General features: G+C 36.8%; 2 protein-coding genes across 4 annotated transcripts in view; one reads left to right on the top strand and one right to left on the bottom strand.

The window, feature by feature from the left end:
* Window positions 1-14,828, top strand: part of gigyf2 (GRB10 interacting GYF protein 2) — a 107,182-nt gene that overhangs the window by 28,503 nt on the left and 63,851 nt on the right. For 2 of the 3 annotated variants that reach the window (XM_052017301.1, XM_052017302.1), the window contains exons 7-9: window positions 484-524; window positions 1,118-1,201; window positions 14,609-14,785. In XM_052017301.1, coding sequence (XP_051873261.1) covers window positions 484-524; window positions 1,118-1,201; window positions 14,609-14,785 — 302 coding nt within the window. The remainder of the gene's footprint in view (window positions 1-483; window positions 525-1,117; window positions 1,202-14,608; window positions 14,786-14,828) is intronic. The other variant, XM_052017303.1, reaches the window with a different exon arrangement.
* On the bottom strand, window positions 6,541-8,026 carry kcnj13 (potassium inwardly rectifying channel subfamily J member 13). The gene is given in 3 exon segments (XM_052017538.1): window positions 6,541-7,154; window positions 7,548-7,842; window positions 7,844-8,026. Coding segments are annotated over 3 exon segments (1,092 nt in total).

The raw sequence follows: 14,828 nt of genomic DNA, 5'->3' as shown, positions 1-14,828 counted from the left end.
TATTTTCAGTTGCATTACATTTTATATAGTTGCTTCATCTTTGCTGGAAACAACCAAAAAAAACTTCAAAATTGGTTGTTTCTTTTAAACTCTGAAGAAGCTTTGCATTTTCCTTAAATCCAACTATTATGCATAAAATTATATATTCGCAGACTCCTCATTAGCAGTATTATGGGAGATGCAATAAATATGGAAAAGCAAAGTGACTGCTTATGATTTTAACAAGTATATCACTGTACAATGATATTGATTATAGGAAAATATTTACGAATCTGTAGATGGGTCCTTGGAATATCCCTGTACATAGACTTAAGATGCTTTATGGGAGATGCCAGACAAGTTTAAAAAAGTGATTTTGGTATACAAAAGGCACTTCTCAGATTAGACCAGATTACTAAAATGGGTTTAATGTTGAATTATCTCTTCCTTGTTGCTTCTGGGTCTTAGCTACAACAAATTTAATTTGTTTTTACTTTTTAATAGAGGAGAACGACGGTTTGAAAAACCAGGGCGAAAAGACCCAGGTCAGTTTTGCATTTGAAGTATTAACTCATTAACTTTGAATTACTCCAGAAGGATTTATGCTATTTTAACTGCGTAATTCACTTAAGGGTCTTAAGACTGAATGTGAAAGATTGACTTTCACTTGTAAAACCTCAGTTGAAATCTAATCTAAAATGTTTGTAAATGCTGGAAGGTTAACACATAAGCTGGGTTTTGGAGAGGTGTTTCTAGTTGCTAACATAATAGGAATTTTCACAGCAAATTTGGTAACTGGATTGACCTTCTGCATGAAGAGTTTAAACAGTACATTATTTTGCCCTTAGTTTGCGCTCATATGAGGCGGAAAGAATGTGAAATATTTTTCTGAGCACTTGCATTCACCTTTTTGGTAGCAGATATTTCCAACACAAACCTTGATTCAATGTCATGATAGAGTGAGAATATATGAAATTTTAAAGTTTTGAAGCTATTCTTCAAAATATATTTCTAATATATCCTTAATTTCCTTCAGCATAAGTACATTTGAATCCATATGTTACATCAGCTCAAAAAAAGTTTTTCAAACATGCATACTTTTATTAAATAGATAAAGTTCTGTACATTTTTATTTAAGGATTGAATCATCCCAAGGACCAACACTCCAACCTGGGTGCGCCAAGTGACTTCCTCTCAACCTCTGGGTTCCCTATAAAATCAGGTATGTTTGGGTTAAGCAGATCACCGATGCCATGAATTTCACCGAAATGAAACTGAAGCTCTTTGTGAACTTTTTTTTTGTGTAAGCTAGAATTTGTCTGCAAGCCTCTCTAACTTGATGGAATAAAGTCCCTGGTTTCATCGTAGCACATCTGTGCTCATTATGTGTGTCAATTCTGTGGATGACCATACCAATGAAAGCTATCCAGCATTAAGTGCAGTTTCCAGCCTTTACAAGGAGACATGTACTGTGGTTGTGGCAAATGTTACAGGCATTCTGGAGCTTATTCTGATCTCATAGAGTATGCTCCATTGTTGAAACTGAAAGCTTTGGTATTTGAAATAAAGGATATCTGCAGTATCCAGAGGGAGCCAGGATACCCTCCAGATACACATTGCTTTGTTAGTTGGACAAGATAGCAGGAGTGGTTATTGTCAGGAATCAAACCTCAAAACTGGCCATATCGCAAGTTGTTCAATGATTCTGATGCACAACTAACACCATGGTCAAGGTAAATGAATGTATTATAAAATGTCATATCCCAACCATTGGCCTCTGACATCACTCAATGCAGCATGGTCCAGCTCTCAAGTACCAACAATCTCTGTTGATCAAGACATGAAGTACAATTAATTCATTTCACCCCACTCATACTTGGTGATACCTTGCATACTACTTCACAGGTTTTCAATCATGACAAGCACATGAGCCAAGTACTTTACACAGCACTTCCACCTGTTTTGTACTGTGAGGCTGCAGCTGAATCATTTTACTGCCATGGAGAAAATTGTGCTGGCTATCATTAGAGTTGCTAATACAGAATCTATTATTCAGTGGTAGGGATGGGAAGGAAGTTTCATACTTAATCCTTAATGCATTCTATCTCCCTCCAACTCATGCCTTCCCTTCCCACTAGCCTATGTTCATCCTGTTGGATGAGTTGGTTATGGACAGCCCTAGCAGAAAGAGGCTTTCCTTCTCCCTTGGCCCCTTTTCATTTACTCCACAACAGAATACTTTAATGACGAAGGATGAAAAGTATAATAGGAAGTTGTGCAGTACACAGTTGACGACACATCTGCCATGATGCATGCCTCAAGAGTGGTCCAGGCAACAGAATCATTGGTTAAGCATGCCAGTTTCATGATCCAGTTCATCTGGTGGTGTAGCTTTTATTATGTGCACGTGGGTGTTAGTTGTGCATCAGAATTAAGGTCCATGTTAACAGAGAACCTTTGTTGTGGTAGTTCTGAAGCAGATGGCACAGTGGAATGTTACCGAATGAAGGCATGACTATTAACCAAGATACTAAGCATGGACTTGTAATGTTCCACAAATGGAGTGGTATCCCTTCTGGTTACCGTGGATTGCACAAGGTATGCAATCACTGGGGACACTTGCAGTCTTCACAAAGCTGCATATTTGTCCTACCTGCTGTTCTCTCGCAAGAGATGGTGAAATATCCTCTGAACAGTGGATGTCATAAACCTCCCTAATGCAACAATAGATGACAAAACTGTAAAATATAAACAAATAACTTGTGTTCCAGTCTTGAAGAAAACTGAAGCATTATGATTCATTGCCTTGGTGGCCATTAGTAAAGCTGCTGTGAAGTTGAATTTGTGGCTGCGTGAGATGGCATTGAAGATGTTTTTACTGAAGTGCAGGTGCTGCACGCACTATTCATCAAGATTCGGGTAGAGATACTCCTTACCAATCTTGTAATAAATACTGCTTCTGGATGTGTGTTCAGCTTTCTGGGATTAAGGGGGCTTTAGCTGGAGTGTTGAATTCTAATTTAACAATGCCACCAACAAATAAGCATTGTAAGCTGACTGGAGTAATGATTTGTCTGCTAAGTTTACAGTTGGCATGGTTTCTTCTTATACAGTCCTTTGGATGCAAGGATGACTTCCACTCCGATTCTGTGGGTTCTGAGCTGACTGGTGAGGCTATTCTAACACCTAGACTAGCTGGATGGGTCAGCATGGACCAGTTGGGCTGAAGGGCCTGTTTCCATGCTGTATGATTCTGACATGCAGACTCTCATAGGTGGGGCAGGTGGATATCTTGGGAAGTGGTGTGCTCATTCCAGTGTCTCTATTGGGTTACCCTGTACTCTTGACAATGGACTCGATGTTCAATGTCATCTCAAATGTTGCTCCTCTGTTTTTAGCTGGGGATTCCCACAAGTTGAGAGGGATGTTACAATTTTTCAAGGAGGCTTTGAGACTATCCTTGAATTATGTCTTCTGATAGAGCTTGGAATATTATGTCGGTTTCAGGAGGCTGGTGTTAGACATTCAAACCATATGGTCTAGAGTCAACTGAATGTATTTAGGACCCTGATGCTGGGTATATTGGCCTGGGAGGAGATGCTGAATTTGGTCTGCTTATCCTGCCAGTGGATTTGGACAATTCTGCTTAGACAATGTTGTTTGTATCTCTATTGCTTTGAGATGCCTACTGCATGTAGGTTATGACCCATGAGTGTGGAGGAGTGTAAGGAACATTGCTGTGGAGTAGACCATGAGGTTTGTGCTTTCTTCAGGTCATGATTTTTAAACATCTTCCCTTGATGCATCTCCCAAGATATGGGAAGTGGTTCATATTTACAGAGATCTTATCATGGATCTTTATTGTCAGTAGGTGGTGTTGTTCAATGAAGGCAGATTAATAGAGGACCTCTATTTTGCAGATGTTAAATGGCAGGCTTCAGCTTTGGCCGGTGGCACACTTGTAATGGAAAAGCAAAATACTATAGATGCTGGAAATCTGAAATTAAAATTCTAGAAATACTTAGCAGGTCAGGCAGCATCTATGGAAAGAGAAACAGAATTATAGAGTTTTAGGTCAATGATTCTTCACAGTTCAGTTTGTCCCTGGCAATGCTACCTGGTCTGTTGAATAGTACTGAGCTGGATGACATTGAGTTATTTAGAAGAGGCAGAGAGGCTTTATGGAGGGATGCTTAGTGAATGGGCAAGGACATGGCAGATAGAATATAATGCAATATCATGGTTATCAGACACTTTTAAAAACTAGCTGGCTCCAATAACTAATATTTCAGTGGCACGCAAGGACTGTCAAGGTTGCTGCCGGACCAAGGAAGCAAACGGGCATGGGCTGATGAAGGTGCAGTGCTGAGTGAGTGGCTGGGCCGATTCTTTGATTGACTGGCGCGCATTAAGTGTGGTGTCTGCTGGGTAGCCAAGGTTTTATTGTATTGCATAAAATATGTGAAGTCATCCACTTTACTTTGTTTTTCTATTTGTTTGCTACTATTTTTGAAAAGGCAAGAGTCTGAAAAGTATTGGTATTCAGAGGAATCTGGGCATCCTGTATGTTAATCTCTGAAAGTTATCCTGCAGGTACAGCAAGCGATTAAGAAAACAAATGATACGTTAGCCTTCATTCCAATATAATTTTAGTACAGGATTAAAGAGTAGAACTTCCAAGGATGTGCCATGTGAATAGGAATTGGAGGATAGGTGAGATTAATGTGTGACTTTAGGGCAGGTGCAGGAGGGAATGCTCCAGATTTCTGGATTATTGAGACCATTTTTGGGGGATATGGGACCTCTAGAATGGATGGGTTGCACCTGAACCTGAATGGTCTCAACATCCTTGTGGTGAGATTTGCTAGCACTGTTGGAGAGGGTTTAAACTAATTTGGCAGGGGCATGAGTAGATGTATAGTTTGTGAGGGGGATCTGCAGGTTTTTTTAAAAAAAGTCAGTCCAAAAAGTAGAGCACACATGGATGCGGTAAGGCATATGGGCGGAATATAAGGTTAATTTGTATCTATGCAAGGATTCTTGCTGGTAAGGCAGATGGGAATATGATGTTGTTGCTATCATAGGACATGGTCAAAAGAAAGGCAGGAGTGGTAACTCAACATTCCAGGGTATGGAATCTTCAGGTGTGACATGGAGTGATGTTAAAGAGGAGGTGGCATTCCAATAAATTGATTAAGATTCATTACTGCATTAAAGGGGAAGGATATCCTAGAAGTTTTTCAAATGTATTGAAAGGAAAAGGGGACAGTCACTTTGTTGTAGGGGTACTACAGGCATCAGAGACCAAAAGAAGATGGATAACATAGATTGGTGTCAAGAAAGAGAATTGTTGAGGCTTGTCAGGGACAGCTATTCTGTCTGGAGGAGGTGTAAATAGAGGGAGATCAAGGAAGAGAGAAACAAAAACAATGTTGGAACTGTGAGATACAGAATAGCATTTTCTGTTCTTATTTCAGATTTCCAGCATCTGCAGCTTTTTGCTTCTATTCCTTCTGTAATTGACAGACATGTTTGAATGTTTTATGCTAATGGAAAGAAAAGATGGTGTTGAGGAATTGAATTCCTTGTCAGCTAGTATGAAACTAGGAACACTCTGGGTTATATGCAAAGTAAAATATGCAGTGAGAAAGTGGAATAGAGAGGGACTTAAAGTGCATGACTAGTTGAAAGGTGATATGTACCACCAAAGCTCTTTGTATTCTATTTTAGTCATTAAGACTATTAAGTATGTAACTTACTTCAAAATATTCAAGGCAAAAGAGTTGTATAATCACAATTCTGTGTCAGTATTGTATACTCTGCTGAACTTTCTATTTGAAAAGTTGCACAATGATTATTTGCTAGAATGTCATTATTTAATTAAACTTGTGTATTAAAGATTCGAAATTTAATAATATTTCACGATTTTAGGCATTTTTTAAGTTAGCTATAGCATTAAAACGATTGCACCAAAACTGATAACTTGAGAAAAAATATATACTGATTAGTTGTCATTTATAACTAAGATGACTATTCAGGTCCGGCTTTCAACTATGTTATTGAAGAATGCATATTTTATACTTCAGCTGTGCCTTATTTGTGACAGCATTTATGTCCTACACTAAAATAGATCTCTGGTTTTAACTCTGTGCTTAAACTGGATTTGTTAGCTATCTCTTTCATTTCTTGAGTCTCTTGCCACAGTTCAACTCGTATCATATGCACAATAAAGCACCACTAATCTGACCAGTGGAGTCTTGAAAGTAGTAACTTGGGTGATACTGTGTTAAATAAATTGTGTATCAAAGTTGTCTTGTATTTCAAAGCAGGTTATTTGAAATTTTCTTCCTTGGTGACCTTTTATGCTTTTCATTTTTGTCCTTGGAACGATTTAGATTATTGGTTTTTTTTAGGATTGTAATTCAAGGCATTTGGTTTTGGATAATGTAATCTTCAAACCTTATTCAGTTTTCAGATCTTAAATGGTATAGTTTTCTCTAACAATTGCAGAAATTTGATATTGAATATTCCAGTTGACCTTGTTTTTATCAGAATTAATAATCAGACAGCACTATCATGGAATATCATAGTATCAGCACGATCACTGATGTTGACAACAAAATCATTCTGCTTTGCATCCTTTGTATTAAATAGCATAGGAAATCTTGGAATTGTCTTGTCAAAGTTGTCCAAATCAATTTTGTAGTACCCTTTCAAAGTGCAGCTTATCACAGGAGCAAACTGTTGGTTGAGTTTGATTTCTTCAGGAATATAAGAGGTTCTCTTCTGGCAAGTCTCTCCAGTACCTTCCTGTTCTGCTGACAAAAAAATTACTATCTCGTAGTAGGGTGGCATCTTTCCTTGAATCAGTGGATAGAGAGGACTATGTTGATTGATGGTGTGATAGAACATTACTGGAAAGATGAGGTATGGGCATTTATTAGAGTTCAAATGGTCAATGCAAAAATCGATGTTTGTCTGATAAAGGTGTTGAGTTTTGTACTCCTTATATAAAATGGCCGTTACTTTAACATTTGTTAATGGACTTTGCCATATGTTGGCTACTCTGAACATCAAGCATGGTTCCCCTTCATGTTGCGCTACAGTAGCAAAGTAACTGAATTTAATTGCAGTTGCTCTAAGTTTTGGTTTGGCAATCTTTGCCACAAAGGCACCTGTTTTAAAAAAAACAAACATACTGTTATTAATAAACTTCCTCGAGTATTAAAAGAGTATTAAAATCATGACTTCAATAATCTATGCTCCATACTTGGGTAAATATTTTTTTGTTCTGTGGCACAAGGTTGAAGTGACTGCTAAAGCTTTCAAATTATTCAATATGAGTTTCTAAGGTGCTATGTAGTAGGATTCCTTTCGTTTTGTTAAAGCTAGAATTTTTTTTTAAGACCTCTAATGTATCTTGCACATCTCCAAAATTTTTTAAAATATTTTGATAGCTGCTGACAAATTCTGTTACTGAGGCTACCACAAAAATCTACTATGCTGATATATAATAAAATTCAATGCAGCACTTTTCTTGAATTGGATTTTCTCTGAGAAGTAATTACCTGTAATTAAAGCTTCCACCATGAGTCCCAACAGCATTTGGACTGCGAGGAGAGCAATGGCAGCTGGGCAGTCACCATCAGGGTACATGGTTCCATAGCCAATTGTAAGCTGAGTTTCCAGCGAGAACGAGAAAGCTGCGGTGAAGCTGTCAATATATTTCACACAGATGGTATGGTTTTCTGGTGGATTGTTATGATCTAATACTTCTAAATCACCGTGTGTGTATGCCAATAAATACCAAAAGCAGGCAAAGAAGAGCCAGTGAGCTACAAAAGCTCCAGAGAAAGTCAGTAAACATCCAGCGCCATCTCATTTCCACCAAGATAGACCAGATATCTCTTAGGTGTTCAATGCTTTTTCCAGGGAGGGCTTCTATCTTGAGATTACTGTGGCCATCCTTTGTGACAATTCTCTTGTACTGTGGGCCTATAAGTGGAGAAGCGTCCTTTTCATCACTGTTGTTAAAAACGATGCCCATGGTTTCCTCCCTGTTGGGTAGCTGCAGAACATATTGTCAGAATGTTAGTGTTAGCAACTAGTGGAGACTTAATTGTCATCACATTATCTGTATTTGTCTTTAGCAATTACTCATGTGTGCTATCAATTTGCAGGATTAGTCATTTAACTTTTAACTGAATAACCTTTAGTCTTTTACTGTTAAGCAAGCAAACTCCATCCTCGAAGAGAGATCTCATGCTGCTTTCAGTTTCTAATTAAATCAGCAGATAGTTTTGTACCATGTTGATTATTTTGTAGGGTAGGGATTTGCAAACTCCTTGGAATTCTCATTGCAATTTTTGTTAATAATCACTACACGTAAGAAATGACTTTATTGCAAATTCTCTACATTTTGAGAAGTTTGGGATGGTGTACATTAGTATCGTAGCTGAGTGTTCAGATTGAGTGAAGTTTTCCCTTTTATATTATCTTTTTTGCATACATCAGTTTGGCTGAGCCTTCAGACTTTGAAACATGGAAATTTAACAATTATTCAGTGCAATACATAAATGGTATGAGGATTAGTTGAACTATGACAAACTTGAATATATTGTGCAGCCCAGTTTGTAGATAAGCTTATTCCCTCTTTTTGCTCATTTAAACAGAACTTAATTTGGAAACAAAACATCATGGGAGTATTTAATCCAGTGGGGAAGGAATAAATATTCTTGTTTAGTGAAGCTTTTTTCATTTACTTTCATAACTTTCAGTTTCTGGAAAACAGACCTGACTTGTAATTGTGTTTTAGTTTGCTAATCTTGGTTTTTGTTCACTAAATTAGTTACAGTGGTCAAATTTACTTGCTTTGTCGTTTAAATGCAGATTAGTGGTTGATTTCAGAACTATATTTTCTCTCTCAATTTAGTTTGTATAAAATTAGATTAGTTTAAACAACCAAGCAACATTATTGATGATCTAATAATCAATTGTGATTTTCCACACAGTTTAATTTTCCAGTAGATATGTTTATTAAAATTCATAGGATTCTATTTGGCTTAACTTTGAATCTTTTGACACTAAATAACTCAATTGTTCTTTGAAGTACCCCGATCAAACAATAAATCTTAAATATGTGTGTAGGTGTGCTGCAGTTTCGCAGAACTGTAAGAGAATGGCAGGACTGTAGTTTTACTCAACTTGAGATATTCTTTCCTATAATTTTGTTGTCTATTCTATTTATAATACTGATTTTATTGAAACATATTTTAATCCTTGTTTTAACTATTGATGCACCTAAGAATTATCTGACAATTTACTCCACAAAGTGCAGTTTCAGCTGTTCAGAATACTTAAGATTGTTAGTTATTTCCTGGTGAAATGTGTTTCATTGAAAAGTGTCAGCCTGTGTAATGCTATGTAAGAGACTCAGTTTGGCTCTAAATGAATTATATAACTATTTAAAGTTGGTATGTAGTTAATTGATTAACTTTGCTTAGATTTTGAATATGGTTGAAAGGTGACTAATTTCAAAATTGAACACATTTTCCACCTTGTAATTGGAAATTGCTTTAAATTTATTTTAAAATGGTAGTTGGACTGTTGTACACAAAGTTAAACTATCTTTAGATATGAATTTGTGCTTAAATTTGCTTTTAGAATTGCGTTAATTTCTGAAGTCTGATTTTTATAAATATTTCATCTTAAGGTTAGCGATGTATGGGTAAAGAAACTGTCTTGTTAGTTAATGCAGTATTATAAAATGAGTAAACCTCCAATAAATTAATATTTGATAGTATTGCTGACTTACCAGAAGATGAAAATTTTGCCAGATTCTTCTTGCGGAATGTAAATTTGGATTGCGGTTGTATCGTTGAGCAAAAATGCCTATGGGAGTGGATGTTAAAGATAAGGCAACATGCACTCTTATGTGGAAATCTTTATTACAGAGTCACAAGAGCCAGTAATGCGGAATCTGGAATATGATCTGTTGCTTCCTTTTTAGAACTAATACGATTGGTCATTTTGCCTGCAGGTGGTCAATTAAATGGCCTCAAGTTGGGAGACTTGTCTGGTTCTATTTATGATGTTAGCTCAATGGGAGAATTACTTCAAGCTTTTTCCACTGCACCATATCTCTCCCCTTCCCCCACCGCCTCCCCCCCACCCAACCCCAAGTATATCATCCTGATTGCTTTTGGTGAAGTATTTCTCATCAGAGGCAATAGACCTTATCCATCTTCTGTTGGAACTACCTATTATACTTTCAGCTCATTAAATAACGTTTGGCCTAGTGGAATGTATCCACATGGCTTCAGTTCCAGAAAATGCTGAGTGCTATTTGATGGGTTGTAGCATACAGTTTCTTACATGTGTGACATAACAAAGGGTACTGCAAAATTAATCTCGACCTCCCTTTATTGAAAGGTGCCTCCTGACTGCCATTGTAAAGCAGTATTGATAGCTAGTAAGAAATTGGAAACCTGGAATTTTCTGTTCATTTATTGGAATGGATGTATTATGTGCATGGCTGGGAACTGGAACAAAAAGAATAATGTAAGTAGCAAGTTATGTGGGCATCTATATAACTATTTGTAGGTCAGATGCTGAATGGTAGGAATGATGACGGTTACACACATTGGTAAACTTGCAGAAGTTAAAATATAAGGAAAGCTAATTTTTTTAAAGGCTTTCATGATCGCTGACCATTCCAAATTGTTTTTACCACTAATGCAGTACTTCTGGTGTAATTCCTATTCTGATGTAAGAACCATGACGTCCTATTTGTACATGGTAAACTTCCACAAACAACAATGTAATAAATAACTTTATTTTGATTACTACAAGCATAGAGGGAAAAGAGCATGTTCCAAAGTCTGGCAATGCATTTTATCATGATGGCCCCTTGGAGCTTGCCTGCTACTGATACTAGGTTTCCTAGTCAATTGTTACCAAGTTTATCCCTTTCTCAAACATTGCCAGTTTTAGAGTTCTTTGACACAGTTTCCTTATTCAGGGATGTTCTATAGCTATCAAAGCATTTGCTGTTTCCTCTCCAAGTTCCTTTGCCTTTCCAGGATTCATGATATCGGAATCCAGTGCCTTTACCAAATTGTTGCACCAACTTGTTAAGTAATAATTTTTAATTGGATAAGTTAAAATAAACATCTTTCTATAATTTCATTCCTGTTATAAGGTTAATCTGTAATAACTTGATGTAAATAACTCGATCACTATGCCATGGTATTGGCTGAAAAATAGTACTTAAAAGTGTTAGTCATCTTGACCGTTATGTACTTTGTCTAGTCTTTGGAAAAAGTTTGATTAATTGAGAAAGAGTTCAGCGTTGCCAGTAGCTTGCACATGTTGTAGTAACTTTCATGGGCTTTTAGGATATGGTAGATTTAAGATTTTATTGCTAGACAAAAACCAGACATTAATGAATCAGTGTTGGATATATTGTCAGTTGCTTGTCCATTGAAATAAATAGAAGAATCCACCAGTAGAGACGACAGCAGGTAATTAACTTGCAACTCAAGTTTGCCACCTTATGCAGAAAAGTAGAATCTATCCAATGGACTTAGTGACATTTTCATTGATGGCCTTGGAAATTTTCCATTGGGCAGTTCCATTATCTGTCTTAAATTTTCATACTTTCCATAGTTGCAGAAAATACAAAGAATGAGGAAGTAAGAGTGACCGTTAGCACCTTTACATTACTCTGACGATATTGCTTCGCTTTTTTGTCTTTGCCCTGCTGTAGTGAATACATGAGCCAGAAACTTTGATCAAAATTCCAAGGTCTAAGTGGGTGCCATGTTTAGCATAATATCCAGTTATAAACTGAAACATTGGGTGTAAAGATTACTGAGGGAAGGGACTTAAATAATTCTATTAATTGTGTAGTGTGATTAACAAATTGAGGTTTTTTAAAAATTCAACTTCCAACTTTTGGTATCTGATGGAGTTTGATGGAATTTTTGGTACAATTTGGATCTGGAACATGAGCTAGCTTCCATCACAGCTTTGCACAATATCTGCAATAATGTGTAGAAAGATTTGAAGGTGGGAGGATGGTGGTTGAAAAACAAGGTTTTGTTTTATATAGTCAATAATTCTCATGAGCCTGCTATGGTTACATAGGACTCATACAAGCTGTCAAATTTTATATCTTCATTCAGAAACATTCAATACTAGAGTAAAAGTCTAAAGATATAAATAATCAAAGTAAAGAACTGCTGCAACACATATTTTAATGGTATGTGTTGTGAAACAAAGTTGTCTGCAACTTTCTTGGGTGTGTATGTCCAAAACACACATAGTTGAATCCTTACACAAACTTTTGGTAAAACTGTAATTTTTTTTCTGTCTTTAGTTAAGCATTCATTGATAATTTCAGTTCTTGACCCTAGTACTTTAGCCCTAATGACAATCTATTGGTAAGAATTCTTGTAGTTCTAGCCCGTGGCATGCTTGTAGTATATATTTACATCAAATATAAAAACATAGGCATTCTGTTCAGCACTTAAACAGTGGAATGGATTAATGCAGTGGGCAAGAGTTTGCTGCAGTAGGCATCTAACAGCTTCTGCTCTTATTTATTCTTAGCCCTTCAACCATCAGCTGAAAAACCTTGCCCAAAAAAATATAGATTGCATAAGATGCAGACACAAGGGACACAATTCTGCAGATGCTGGAATCTGGAGCAACACACAATGTTTGAGGCCTGTTGAAGGGTCCCAACCCGAAATGTCGACTGTTGATTTCCTTCCATAGATGCTGCCTGACCTGCTGAGCTCCTCCAGCACTTGTGTGTTGCATATGGTGCAGAATAGGAAATGGCACGTCTTCTTGAGCAATGAGATTTAAAGATTTGGAAGTAAACCTGGGAAAAACTGAAATCTGTGTCATAAAGGTGCAGAAAGTAAAATAGAATCTGAAACATGCAGAGAGGAAAATGAAAGAGGGTGGGAAAAACACAATGTAAATTTAAAATTTGATATTTTCAAAAACACCTTGAACATTCTATAACTTTAGGGCATAAGAATCCATCAGTGTTCTGTACTAAGGAAATTGACTCTCAGTGATGCTTCAAGTTGTTTAAAAGGTTGCTTGCACAGTTGTGGGTGCAGATTTACTTTTGTATTTGTTCAGAATGCAAGAATATATAGATGAGAAAATACCATTTGGTTGCTTTGGACTATCCTTATAGTCACATGAAACAATAATTCAGTTGTTCCCGTTGCAATATATCTGTCAATTTCTCTACAACAGGCCCAGACTTGATGTGAGGAAGCCTCAAGTCCAAAGTCATGTAACCCGTTCTTTCTAAACATGATGCACTTATCACATAATATTAGAATTGTTATGGCAGTGAATAAGGTGATTTGATCCACATAGACTCCTTGTGGATTAATCTATTCGGTCCCATTCTAAACTTCTGTTTCTTCATAAACCTACAAATTATTTTCCCTCAAGTGCCTATCCGGTTCTTTTTTGGATGCTATGATTGAAACACTTTCCACCATCTTTTATAAGTTTTTTTTTAAAAATTTCCTCATTTCTTCTCTATCTGTTGCTTTTTGCCCATCACTTTGAATCTATCTCTCTTGATACTGAAACTATCCATTAATGGGAAGAAGTTCTACTTGACCACTCTAAACCCTTTGTGACCTTGTACATCTGTGTCTCTTGAGCCTCTTTCTTTCAAGGAGAAGAATCCCACGGAATCCAGTATTAAGTTGTAGCTGAAAGTCCTCATCCTTCGAAATGTACTAATAACTCACTTCTGCTTCCTCTTGATCCTTTAAATCTTCTTAAGGTGTGCTGACTAGAGTTGTATGTAATTTTCATTTGGGTTTAACTAACCAAACTGCATCTTTTGTAGTCTGTCCTCTAGCTATGAAGTGCCTTACTAACTATTTATTTAACATATCCAGCCACTTTCCAAGACTTTGCTCATATGCGCCCAGGTGCAACTGGACTACTTTAAAACCATGTTATATAATCTATATTTTGTCCTCTTTCTGCCAAAATGAATCACTTCACGCTTCTTGTTACTAAATGTCATCTGTCAAACGTGTACCCAATTCGGCAGTCTACTTGTCTGTTTGCAATCTATTGCTTTCCTCCTTATCACTTGCCACACTTCCAGGTTTAGTTTCTGTCTGCAAATTTTGAAGTTCTGTTCTGCACACTTGCATCCAAGTCATTAATATGTATAGTGGTCTTGGCATTAACCTCTGGGTAACATCACAATTTATCACCCTGCAGTCTGGAAAAACGACCATTAACACATGCATTATCTTGACGATCCCATTTCTACAGATATTGCCAGAATCATCTTCATTGATAAAGATTGATGCAAACTTTTGGTTATGTATTCTGCTCCTCTGGATAGATTACCTTCTTGGAACTGCAGGATTTTTTTTTCTCTGGAGTCGCATAGAAATCTTTATTAAACGTATTAAGGAAATTAATTTTAATTTATTTTGGCCATTCTATAAAACGCAATGGCATTGCACAGTATTGGCTAATTTGTATTTTATAATGAGGATCTCATTGTTATAAAATTCCATCGATTTTGCATATAAATGGACTGAAAAAATATTTTTCTTAAATCTAGGGAGACCAACTTTTGAAGAAATGGGGACATCATCCACAAGAAAACATGAATTTACTCGCTCTGAGAGTGAGAACTGGCGGGTTTGCAGAGATGAACAGAATGGTGAGGATGATGATGGAGGTTGGCGTTTAGCGGGGCCTCGTCGAGAAGGTGATAGATGGCAACCACATAGTCCAGGTGTGAGAGCTGAATAAGTTTCTTGGCCTGCTAATGGTAAAGG

Source organism: Pristis pectinata, chromosome 6 (genome assembly GCF_009764475.1).
Source record: "Pristis pectinata isolate sPriPec2 chromosome 6, sPriPec2.1.pri, whole genome shotgun sequence".
In the NCBI taxonomy this organism is placed as follows: Eukaryota; Metazoa; Chordata; class Chondrichthyes; order Rhinopristiformes; family Pristidae; genus Pristis; species Pristis pectinata.
This window is presented reverse-complemented; position numbering and strand designations above follow the sequence as displayed.